This window comes from Calonectris borealis, chromosome Z, assembly GCF_964195595.1.
Source record: "Calonectris borealis chromosome Z, bCalBor7.hap1.2, whole genome shotgun sequence".
In the NCBI taxonomy this organism is placed as follows: domain Eukaryota; kingdom Metazoa; phylum Chordata; class Aves; order Procellariiformes; family Procellariidae; genus Calonectris; species Calonectris borealis.
Genome location: NC_134352.1, coordinates 63387071 through 63400256, shown reverse-complemented (window position 1 = coordinate 63400256; position 13186 = coordinate 63387071). Strand labels below are relative to the sequence as shown.

The following is a 13186-nucleotide window of genomic DNA, read 5'->3' as shown; positions in this document are numbered from 1 at the left end:
ATACAATGCCTTTTCCTTTTAGACTGATTTTGCTAGGTTTAGTGGAACTAATGTGGAAACAGACTTTGTAGAGGTACCTTCACAAATGTTCGAGAACTGGGTGTGGGAAAAAGAACCACTACAACAAATGTCAAGACATTACAAAGATGAGAGCCATGTTGGAGACACTCTCCTTGAGAAACTTGCTGCCTCTAGACTGGCTAATACAGGTATCTCTCTGCCCTCTCTCCCCACAGTGTATGTATAAAAATATATCATTCAAAAAATTGGTGTGAAATATTAAAGACAAACATAACAAGCCCATTACGTTTTCTTCTGTGCATATGCTTATCATTGTCTTTCTGGGTTTATTTGCGTGGGTACCACCATTAATAAAGGCTATGATGACAGATACCACTGTTTGCAGGAACAGTAGCAGCTCTGATTTTCCAGGCTACCTACAGGACTAAAATACCTTTGCATTCCTCTCCATGTGACTTTTTTACCTATCAACTTTGCTCATTTAAAATTGGGGGTGGGCGGGAAGGTCCTGGGTTTTCTGTTGTCTTTTTTTCTGGTAGCCCAGGGCAGGCGCTGTGCATGAATACAGTATCAGATTTTCTACATGTATTGTCTGCATGTGATTTGCACGTGACACTTGACGGACATGAAAGCTGTTGCAAATTTACTGAACATACATAGCATATCCCAGACAGAAGTGTTGTAGCCCTGCATTGCTCAAACAGCCTCTTAACTTCTCAATCCAGAACCTTAAGTCCTCTTAAGTTCTCTACCTTCCCAGCAGATATACTGCCATCTCAAATTAAGGTCCCAATTCTCTTCTCCTTCTACGTCTTATACCACCTTCCATGTAGCTCCAAACCGAGATTGTAATCTCATGTCATTACCTATCATCTCATTGTTATTCTGTCACTCTCACCCCTCTGTCCCTGTAATCAGGACTCCCCCAATATAATAGTCTTACCCATTTATGGTACAATTTTTCATTAAGCCACTGCTGTCTATTTCATACTGTTTCCCTATCCTGAACAAGAAGTCCTAGTCCTTCTGGTTTGTACAGGCACTGTAGCTACATAAGGATTTTGTCTTGAGTGAAGTTTCATATCTTGTAGCTTCTTCAAAAAAGCTTACAGCAGCAGCAGTTCTTGCTGTTCTTTGAAGTATCTTAGGGTAGATACACTTACTATCATCTGCACAAGCCCTGAATGAAATTGTACACTGGAATCGAAGACAGCGGAAAACATAATTTTAAATACTGGAATTTGCTTTTAAAATATCTGTTTTATTTTGGTTTAATCTGTCAGGAAAATAACATTTGAAAAAATGGAGCTTATAATGACAATTCCTTTATTAAAAATATAGAATCATAGAATCATTAAGGCTGGAAAAGACCTCTAAGATCATCGAGTCCAACCATCAAATGCCTCTCAACTTTTTTGTAACTGAAGATGGAAATGACTTAACTCCAAGTTTTTTCTATAGTTAAAATTCTAATCATTTAGGATGCATGTTGAGATCCTTGACTGAAAGGTGCTAAAGAAACTCCAGCTACTTTGATGCTAGTTAATTAAATGTTATTACCCAATTAGGCCTTTTAACCCTCCGTCAGATTGTTTTGAGCAAAGTTGACCAGGCATTGCATACAAAGCCATCAGTTGACCCAGCAGATGAATATGCTAAATACTGTGTGGAGATTCTAGGAATTCCTGCCACCCCAGGTATGAAGCTTTTATACAGCATGTCCAGATGGTTTGATTAAACATGCCTTTCTTTCTCAGTAATGCTTGGCATACAAAAAAACCCGAGTTGTTTATAAAAGAATCTACTTTATGAAGCTGAAATAATTACTTTGAAACTTGGGATGACTTTAATGATCTCTTCTGAGGGAATATTAAGGTAAATATAAAACTTAACCCTTGCAGATTATATTTTAGAGTGACGTGATGTGAATACCACTTTAGATGTTCTGTCACACCTTGTTGGACGTGCAACTGGCCTAAAATGGGAAATTGAGTTTCCTTAGTAGTCAACGGAATACGGCCAATACTTTGAGGCACACTCAGACCCTTTATGTTAAAAGTTTCAAAGTAGTTGATATAAATTCCTTATTATTTATTTTTAAAGTTGAAGTACTGTATACATAAAAGAAATAACTGCATTTGATCTAAATGAATTAATGTTAATCTACTTTTCAAGGAACAAACATGCCAGCTACTTTTGGACATCTAGCAGGTGGTTATGATGGTCAGTACTATGGATACCTGTGGAGTGAAGTGTTTTCCATGGACATTTTTTATAGCTGCTTTAAGCAAGAAGGAATAATGAATCCAAAGGTAGGTGGTGAATACTTTTTACTAAAGACTTTTGTTGCACTTTGTCTCTGAAACCACATTTATTGCAATCATGATCCATAGGTATAATATCTTCAGTACTTCTTTTGTACCTATCAAGTTCAGATCAACAAAAAAAGAGGTGTATAATAACTTAATTACTTCAGAAAATAATCTTAAAATTTCCAAGAGCATTTGGATTTTAATACAGTCCTTACATAGGCATATATTTAATATTATATGACACTTTTAAGACATTGTGTCACATTGACTGCCTTCCTCTTTAATTTTAGACTGAAAAAACATACTCCTCCATTGCAAGAACAGATGCATATTCTTCTGCTGTGAAAGCTGTATGATAATGGTGCTCTGTTTCCATTAATAGTACCTCAAGTGTGTGGTACTTTTATGTAGTTATTATTTAGAAAACTGAGTCTATTTTGAGCTTTCTCTTTCACAGTACAGTATAACTTGCAAATTTTTTCTTCTTTAGTTTTTCTCCCAAGTGGCTTTTGAAGTTCAAATCATTGACAGGTTCTAAATTTACTGGGCTTTTTTTCCCTTGTGTAATTCTCCAGCCTCTTCTGCCTCCAGCAGAAAGAAAGGATAGTGAGTGATGTGGTTAGTAGTTCTGCCAATTCTGGCAACCTTTTTTATTTTTCAGAGATTATAGTATTAGACTTGTGAGTTGAGATGCTGCAGTTCTATCACAGGAAGGACCTTTCGGTTTTCCTGATCCTCTTCTCTGTCTCCTGGATTCAGCAGCCAGCTCTAGCTATTTCCTTCAGTAAATGTATACAAGGGAGAAGTAAAGGAGAGAGTAGCAAGTGCCTGACTTCCCTGTTCCTCTCCTGGAATTTGCCTTCATTCCTCCCTTTCCTTATCACAGCAACCACAACTTCTAGAACTGTCCCTCTCTCTAGAGGGTGGAGAAGGTAAACAAGATTGGATTTTGACCTGGACAAAGAGAGGAATCCAAAGAGAAGATGGGGTAGGGGCTAGAAAACTGAGGCAGTGGTTAGGCCAATAAAATGCAAAAGGGGTTTTATGAAGAAAAGCAGCAAACTGAATAGTTTGAGAGGAGATGTGATGAAAAGTTTGGGGGTCAAGATTGATTTTGAAGTGCTAGTGGTTCATGATAGGTACATGTGAGAATAAGCATGCCTGCTTATTCAATGGGAATGTCACTCATAAATAAGAGCAGGAGAGAAGAAATGGCAAGTTAAACGAGAGAATAAAATAACTTTTTAATAAAATACTGTTCATACGGATCTTAAAAATGGCATTTGGGGAGGGGTCAGACTTGCTGGGTTTTTTCAACTATTAGGAGCTGGGAGAGATGGATAAGAGTGCTGGTGCCAGACTTGTGGGACTTTGTGTCAGTTCTCTGTTCTGACACACACACACCCCTCCGTGTCATCACAGACCTTTTTTCTCTTAGCTTTACTCCCTACTCTCAAAAGTCTTTTCTGAGTGATTGTAGAGTCAAAACCCTAAGCTATAGTTTGCCAGAATTGCTCTGTGACTTTCACTTGTCCTGAGGGATGAAAGTGTCTTTTATTCTGATTTTTTTGTGGGGATTTTGTTTTCTTTGTGAATGGGAGGCTTTGAGAATAAATTAATTATGCTAGGAGTGAATATTTGCTATGGTTCAGCTAAAAGGCAATTAGTGCCTCTTTTAATGTGAAGCCTGCTATCCCGGCTAAGAAGTGAGGAAGAAAAATTATTATTTGTGTGTGTGTGTGACTCATTCTCTAGCATATGTGTGCGCGCACACACTTTGCTTGAATGCTGATACAACTTCAGGGGTAACTGTGGAGATTTTCCCTCCCTCTTCCGAGCAATGCTATCTTCTCAAATTGGTTCTCTTACAACTTGTTTTCCTTATTTACTTTACATGTAAGTGTAGCAGAGTTCCACAGAATGGGACAAAAAATCTTTTATAAACAAATACTAGATACCAGTATGATTTTTGTAGTTACTCATATCTCATTATATCGAGATTTAAATTAGTCTTCAGAACAGCAGGAAAGGAAAACAGTTATGGTATTATGACTGGGGCTTTTAGAAATTCGGTTTACCTCTTCCTGTTACAATAAAACCTCTCTTCCTGTTTTGAGCAACAGTTATAGAAACTAGTTTCAGAGACTGTATCTATAAAAATTCTTCAGCAAATACTTAACCCTAACTTAATTGTTGTCATACGCCTCAATTCTTGCACATTATCTGAAATAACCTCTGGTCTCCCTAGAACTGAGCAATGTGCTGGAGGGGCAACAGCAAAGAGTCAAGTCTACTCAAATAACACTTTTAAACTACAAGGAACAATATCTTCATAGTTCAGGAAACTAACACAAATAGTGAAGTATAAGCAATGCTTCAGTGAATTTTTTTTTTTTTTGCATTTTAGTTTTTTCCAGCTGTAATGCAGACAATGCGATTGATAATGCTGTTAAGTCATGGAAGTCCACCAGTTAAAAAGACCTATGCTTGTTTTTGCAGTACAGCTGTCAGGAAGTGGTGTGGTCCTGTAATCTCATAGCTTTGACATGTAGAGGAAGTATATGTGTGTATATACAGTGACTAAAAGGAAGAACATTGTTTTCTTCAATATCAGAAGCATCTGGGACATCTGCATGCAAAATACTATTTTCTCATTGATAGTCATGTCTCAGAAGCCCAAAATTCTCCAGATACGTTCTTTAAAATATGACCTTTTGTTAAGAAAGTCCTCATTACTTACTGTTGTCTCAGAAGCTTGGTTCATTCTTTTTAAAGGAATCCATTCCTTCCGAAGTAATAATGTTTCTTCCTGAAAATAAAACCAGAGTTAAGTCTCTTTTACTTTAAGATACTTTAATAGGGGAGATAGATGTGTTTGTATATATTATATATACTACTATGTATATAATATGTGTATATTGTCATGTCATTCCTCAATGCTATATCTATCTATCTCTGAACTGGCATCTCTATTCTCCAAACAGAGATTAAAGAAAAAGAAATCATCAGTTAAGAAAGAATGGATGTTAGGTTCCTGTTTCCTGCCAGTCAGTCACGGGGATAATCCATCGCTGAAGATTGTGTGGAGATTGTGCATGTGTTATGCGTTATAGAATGTCTTCTAGACAAGTTGTGATTGTAGCTTCCAAAACAATGTAAAATCACAAGAAAAATTATTTCTTCAAGAATAGGTTAAATTTCTACTCTCTTGAGTTCTTCCAGCAAATCTAAATTATACTTGTGGTGTATCCTGATTTGGTATTAAGAAAATCTAGAAGGAGGGAAGGTGTTTAATCATGAGTAGATTTTTAAATACGCAACAAATACAGAAAAGAGGCAGTTCACAAGATAAGAAATACTAACATTGTGCTTTACCTTTTATCAGGCTGGGATGAAATACAGAAACCTCATTTTGAAACCTGGAGGATCTTTGGATGGGATGGATATGCTACAAAATTTCTTGGAGCGTAAACCAAGCCAGAGAGCTTTCCTATTGAGTAAGGGATTATGTGTTTAGTAAAATTATGGTTCCTTTGTAATGGCATGTAAGTATGGAATGAGCTGGAAATGTCAGTGTATTTCACATCTTAGCTATGTATCACTCTAGGGAAATTGGATCACTTTTTGATGATTTTTTTAATTGTATAAATAAAAATGTGGTTTTTTTAAATTGAATAGGACTACAAAATTCAACACATCAGGGAAAAAAAATCTGAAATGTGCAGAAGCTGAGGAATTTGGATGGTAATTTTTTCTAATTGTTATGAAATAATACTAATCAGTATGGGGAGATGATGCCTTGTTTGTCTTTTAATAGATGCACTTAAACTATGTCTTGTGAACGAATTTTAAAACTGGAGGGGGAAAAAAGGACACTACCGGCAATAAAAGAAACAGATTCATTCTTATTCTGTATTCTTCTATTATATTGATGGCTCACCAGTGTCTTTGATGGAGAGGAAGTATGTTTGATTTCATTATGGTTTGGGTTCAGTCAAGCTTCCTGGCAAATTTCAAGACTGAGAACCTGCCCCAGACAGCTTTACAGCAGGGATACTTGTGTGATACTTTTAGACTTCATTCTGATGTATGTTAAATTCTTGTATCATTCATAAACTTATACAGTATAACTAAAAAGAAAAAAAAACCTACCATTTGAGCTACCATTTTCTTCACTTCATTGAGGAAAACCAGCCAAAATCTATGACCTTGGCAGTTCTTCCACCACTTTTTCTTTTTTGTTAATGTTTAGATCAGGTCTTTGTTTTCCAAATTATATCAACACCAGCTCTGAGAAGTTATACTTGAGCAATTATAATGGTTTCAGTTGGTTTGTGAAGTATTTTGAGATACATATAAGGAAGAAAGGAAAAAAGATGGCTCTGGTGTGAATGGTAAAAGTCAATCCAAGATTTTCCTATTGCTTTCCCATGTGGCATGCGGGGGCTACAAAAAAGCTTCATAGATTTAATGATTTCAGCTGTGGGACTGTGAACGTAATCGAGGAATTACTTTGCAGTTTTTCTGTAAGATGAGGAAAAATGAGTCTTACAAGCCAGCTCTACACCACCCAAATAAAACTGCTAATCCAAGTGCACTTTTCCTGTCTTTAGATATCACACCTTACTTTGGTTTTGGTGTTACAACTTGTATATGAAAAAGTTTAATTTTGGTTACTAGCTAATATATTTTAGACATTTGAACCATAGCTGTAAACATGGTTGGTATTTTTATTTGTTTGTTCAACTGCAAAGTAAGAAAATGTGCCTGGTCAATTCAAAAGACTTCCTTTCTAGCAAAAGAAAACCAAAAGCATTCACTTTGGGTCAAATCTATCTGTTTCAGGGGGAAAAAGACCACAATTTTGAACGTTCAGTTGAAACTTTATTTCTGTGTGGTTTTCTTTTAAAGCATTTAAACTGGGTGGGAAAAAGAGCTTAATTAATTTCTGAAATGGAAGATTTGACAGGACTTATTTTTGAACCACACTAGTTATTACGAATGTGAGGAAACGTAAATATTTGTAGCCAAAACATATTAACTATGTAGTCTTACCTGACCACATAATTAAGTCAATTCTAATTCTCATAGTCAATTACAGTTTTAGACCCCAGTTCTGCTGGATCATGAAAAGGCAATACATGAAAATCACATATATGAGAACATCTTGAACAGTATTCAGAACAGCTATAAAGGAAAGCTGAGGAAACTGATGGATGCAAGATTATCTTAAAACCTGTGAATTTTGCCTAGATTAATTTCCCTTACATTCTGACTGGATTTGGAAGTATTTTACTTACTTTTTAAATATGTTTAAATTCTTGCTATCTTACCTTATCAAAGGTTTTTTCCTTTCACACTATAATGATAGCTCCAATGAAATAAAATGTTGTACAAAATATACTAAGTGATACTTTCAAAAAATGAATCTGCAAATCTAAGCAATGGAACCTTTATTGAAAAGCAAAATGCAGTTTTATTTTACAGCTGGAAGGCAGATTTCCACATGAGGGAGACCTTTCTCTGCATAAACCAGCAGTCTCAGATCAAGGTAGATAATTGCAAATGTAGTAATTATAAACAAAAATATGTGATGATAAAAAGTTATGTGATGATTTAAAAGTTAGATTTAGGATGGTACTGATGTTAATGATAATAATTTAATTGGCTTGTTTGTTTTCCTGTTCTGTAGGATGTGTGTGTTATACAGTATATAGTAACTAAGATACTGAAGTGCGGGAGAATGTCTGCTATTACATTTATGTGAGAATGCCTACATGATTGTACAGTTATGTTAGCATCAGCTGGATATCCATGTGTGTAGGGGAGAAAAAAACCTAAACCACATTGTGATCACAAATGAAAGTGTTATGTTCTATATCTGTCCGAAAGAATAGGATTTTTTGTAATTTGTTTTTGTAGAAGCCAGTTCCCTCAGTCTGCATCAGGCAATAATTAAGGCAGATCATCTTATGGCTAAAACTGCACTCAACACAGAAGACTAATGGGTATGTTCTGAAGTACTTCTGAAACATCTTAATGTGATAACATATCAAACTTATCTGCTAATTTTTATATTGGCTTCATAGAGCCTTCTGAATCAAATTGGGGTTGGACTAAATGACCTTTAAAGGTTCCTTCCAACCCAAACTATTCCATGACTCTGTGAAATTCATGTTCACATTTCTTATTGTAAAGACCTGATCTTGGAATGGAAAAGATAACCTGGAGAAAGATCTCTTTTCTGCAGCTCTCCATCATAGACATGAAACTTTGTCTGTATGGGAAACAATTTATTCGGACACTATTCCAAGGCTGTGGCATAAAGGCCCCAAGAAAACAGGGAATGCTTCTTCTGTTTTGGAAATATGACTTAATTGTCTTGACACTGTACAGAAACAATCACATACATTCAAATGTGCCAAGAGGTAGGTATCTGGCAAAACCCAGCCTATTCTAGAGTTGCTAGACCCATGCATCCACTGAATTATATTTCAAAACACAGCAAAAGCCTGTGTTTATTCCAACCCAACTTTAAGCATTCACTGTAATAAATAAAAAAGTAACTTGCAATCTTAGTCTGTAACAAACAGCTGCCTTTTCAAGTTAGTAATGTAGGTTTTTAGAATTTCATTGCATTTAGAATTAATTTTTTTCCTCTGTCAGAAATTCAAATTGGACTTTGGCTGGCTTCACAACAAAAGCGTCAAATGAAAGGGAAGGGGTAAAATGGGAGACTCGGGAGGTTGGTTGGTTTTCCTATATAAATAGTTCTCTGTTGTATGTTATTATTAATATAACAACAATGCAGAAAAAACAATTCCTCATTTTGATCAGTAATCAGGGTCAGTCAACTACTGACCTTGTTTGACAAACAACTTTGTTAAATCCTGTTTTAACAGATAATCAGGCAGGAGCTAATTCTAACGGCTGTATCATTTGGTATGGGAGAAGTAAAATTACTGCAACAAGAAGTGAATCACAAGGTCAGGATCTCAGCTTTCTCTCTGAAAAATGAAACAATTTCAAAATACCTTCAGAAGTAGTGGGGGTAGTTGAGTTAAATGGAGACTCCTGGAGGGGTTTTCCAGAAGTGTAGAGCTGTTTGCGTGGCGAGTGGTTACTGACAGGGATTAGAGAGGCTAGACATCAGGAGGTTATGTGGTAGCACAAGTCAATGGAAAAGGAAGAAAACCAGTAGTAACTGGAAGGATGAAATGGGAGAAGGGTGTTTTGACAATAGTTGTAGAAGGGTTGGAGTGGATGTCAGAGGCAGATAGCAGGAAAAAGACAGTAGCTTAATGCATACTGATTTATGGAAGGCTACTGAATGCTTTTCACTGTTTTATGAAACAAGACATGCTTTTCTATGGATAGATTTCTTATCTTTTTATTTGCATGCCAAAGAACATAAGATTATGCATCAGCTTGTTACTTCAATACTTGCGCTTCTTCCTGACATCTGGAGATTAATTTTTGTTTCACCACTATTTTCTTCATGAATGTATTTTAACTAATAGTTTCCCATGGTGGAAGGAAAAAAGTGCGATGTTATGGGGGAAGCTCAGTTTGTGGGGCCTATGCTGGAAATCCTGTATAGCTAATCATTATTAGCGATTGTAAAAAGTGTAGATAGTACAAAAGACATGGTACCAAACAACAATCAATCTATGTTAGACCTAATTAGAATAGATAAAGAAAAATCAATTAAATGAATGGGAAGTTAGTGGTTGCCTAGAAACCAATAATCATGACCTAATTTTGTTCAGTATTGATTCACAGAGGATAGACTCAATCAATACTTGCTTGCACTGTACTTCTGATGAATTAAAAAGGCTAAAGATACCAGTGCTAAGAGAACCAATGAGTAAAATCATTGCAAGAAAAATTGTGAATGAGAAGTGGTATGTCTTTACAATTCAATTGGCCAAAATCCCACAATTTCACAACTTAAAAATTTTTGAGAACAATTCTGACTAAGAACCAATCTGTTCACCAGTAAAACAGCAATTAAAAATAAACAAAACAGAAGTGGGGTTCCAGAGTAGGAAATAGTTATAAAATGAGGTGTTGTAAAGTGTTAAAAATTATAAAGAAGGCTAAGACTGTCAAGAAAAAAAAATGGATGAAAGGATTATAGCCGATAAGATGTATAACTTAATGTATTAAGAAATAATAAATCCCATTTGTGTTACAGACCCTTTAGTAGATGGAAATGCTAATATTGCAAATGACAAAAAAAGATCATTTTTAGTTACTGTTTCTCTTCTGCATTTAGAAAGAAGCAACATGATGTAATCATATCATATGAGAACAATGGGATACTTTCCAGTCCATTATTAAGTGAGGAGGATATTAAGCAACACCTACTAAGAGTAAACATTTTTACATGAGTAGGATTGAATAACTTGCACTCTACGAATCTACAAGAATTGGTGGTGCGGGATTTTTTCCCAGTGCTGTTAATCTTGGGATACCAGGAATATGCCATTGTACTAGAACAGTGCTAATGAGTTCTAGTGTTCAAAGAGCAAATAGGTGACTATTGGTCACATAGATTGAAATCTGTCTTCAAGCAAAACAGTGGGAAAGAATAAATATGGTTCTGTTAAACAATGAGTGTAATTCATACAGTGCAAGTGATTTTATGAAAAACAAGTTTTGTCAGAGAAGCCTGATGTAATAATTTGTGGCCATTACAAGCCTGATGAAACTGATTGTAGAGGGATTTATGTGAGGGGTATTTGACTTAGTGCTGTATATTTTCATTCGAAATAACACTATGTGGTATCAATAGACAATATGTAAAATGGATTAAGAACAGCTAACTGTTCTCAGAGAGTACTTGTTCATGTAGAATTACCATTGAACAGGTACAGTGATTTAAGTGCTTCAGGGATCAGTAGAGGCCAGTAATATAAAATTGCTGGTGATAGAATTTGTGAGCAAGTCACCAAAAAAAGCAGTCACACAGAATTCTTTGGATTGTTTGAAAGCTTTGGGCGTTCAGCCTAAAAATTTCTGTAGCATGGGCAAAGTAACATGTAACATGCCTGTGGTAACTAAAAATGTAGGTTAATGTACTGACGTACTAGAACATACTGACTTCTGAAAGTATCTAGGGGCTGGTTATAGTAGTCAGTTCAGTCTGAATTGTTATGACTATAGCAAAAATGGTTAAGCAATCTCGTGATGGATGAGGGCAAGAATATTGCATAAGAGCGGCTTACTGGCGCTATGTCTGTATAACGTAGCAGCAAAATGGGCACAGCAATTGCATGCAATTTTGGTGTCCTGATTTTTAACTGGGGCTAGTAGGACTTGTTATTCCAAATAAACACAGGTGGTTCTGTATGTAGAGTAGAGTTAAGCTGTGGAACTTCTTGCCAAGGATATTGTAGAGGTGATAGGTTTACATGGGTTCAAAATAGGACTCAACAAGTTCCAGTCTTAGAAGAGAAGCCAATGGAGGGTATTTAAATACATAAAACCCTTTTCATCCTCAGGAAGTCCCTGCAAAGTAGAGGGTGGAGATCAGAATAATACTGAAGAAAATATCATATATGGCGGCCCTATTCATACTTCTTGTAGGCATCTGCTTTTAGCCACTGCTAGAGATGGGATACTGTATCAGATCAATGTGCTGTTTGATCCAGTATGGAAAGTGGAGAAAGAGCAGAAGAGAGCTGCCACAGAACTTACCCGAGAGCTGGAGAACTTTAAAAGGAAGACTTTTAAAAGCTTTATCTTTTCATCTTAGCAAAAAAAGAAAAAGATTCTGTGATGACTTAATTATAGTCTGTAGGTATTGCCATTACATATTAAAGGCTCTTTAGTAGGAGAATGTCAGCTGGAAGCTGAGGCCAGTCATTTCAAAGAGAAAATAACAGCATTTTTTATAGTGAAGGAGACTAACTATTGGGCCAAACTGCTCAGAAAATTGGTAGACTTGTTAGTTCTTAATGTCTTCAAACCAAGACAACTGAAAGCTCTTCTAGGAGATATGCTTTCACCAAACACAACGTATTAGACTTCATTCAGAGTAACTAAGTGAAATGGAATGGCTGGTGATATACAAATCAGATTGATTTCATGGCCCTTTTTTCCTTTAAAACTCTACAATTCCATAAATCTTTTCTTAGCAAAAAAGTTCACTGCAAGTTTGTTGCAGGGCAGAGGTGTAAAACTACCCAATGTAATTCACTGCTGAGGGCTTCTTGCCTTCTAAACTGCTAATGGAAAGCAAAAGCAAATGGAGAAAGAACATTTTAACCTGAAATAGTTTTCTTTAACTGCATAATTGTGAGATTTACAAGCTTTTATACAAAAACTAAGCTGACAAATGTTTTTCCACATGACAGAGGATAAACTTATCCTTTGATTTCTGGTTGAAAAAGGCAGTATTTTTTCTGTAGAAAACAGAAGTAGTGTTCCCAAGTTATTGTTACAAATAGGATTTTTAACTAGGCAAAGTTAGTTGCCTTTTCTTCATTGAGTTGTCCCCTTTGAATTTCCAGATTTCAGTTAGGCTTTAGCAGATGACTTCTTTTTGCAGAGCTGATATTTTCTGACTGGACTGACTATCAGGCCAAAAACTTATCCTCTCCCCCTCCCTCTCCCTTGCCTCTCAATTAAAGTGTTGCTCTCTTCAGGAATTTAGTCAACCCATTAGCTGACATGTATGCTTTGAACTTGGGAGAAGCACTTGGCAAAGAACTGAGCAATTTGTATTTCTCCTTATTCTTTTATTAAACTCTTTATTTGCTAAGCACCAGTTGTGGCTCAACATCCAAGATAGGTTACAACCAAAATCTGGCAAAGGATCAGAAATCTAATCAGATTTATAAAACCAT

General features: G+C 35.9%; 1 protein-coding gene across 4 annotated transcripts in view; it reads left to right on the top strand.

Annotated features, from left to right (window-relative positions):
- NLN (neurolysin) overlaps nt 1-6925 on the top strand; it is a 37253-nt gene extending 30328 nt beyond the window's left edge. For 2 of the 4 annotated variants that reach the window (XM_075138300.1, XM_075138299.1), the window contains exons 10-12: nt 23-209; nt 2197-2333; nt 5719-6923. In XM_075138300.1, coding sequence (XP_074994401.1) covers nt 23-209; nt 2197-2333; nt 5719-5850 — 456 coding nt within the window. In that variant the 3' untranslated portion in view covers nt 5851-6923. Of the gene's footprint in view, nt 1-22; nt 210-1589; nt 1719-2196; nt 2334-5718 lie in introns of all 4 variants that reach the window. The other 2 variants (XM_075138298.1, XM_075138297.1) reach the window with 2 other exon arrangements.
- Nucleotides 6926-13186: the final 6261 nt, after the last annotated feature.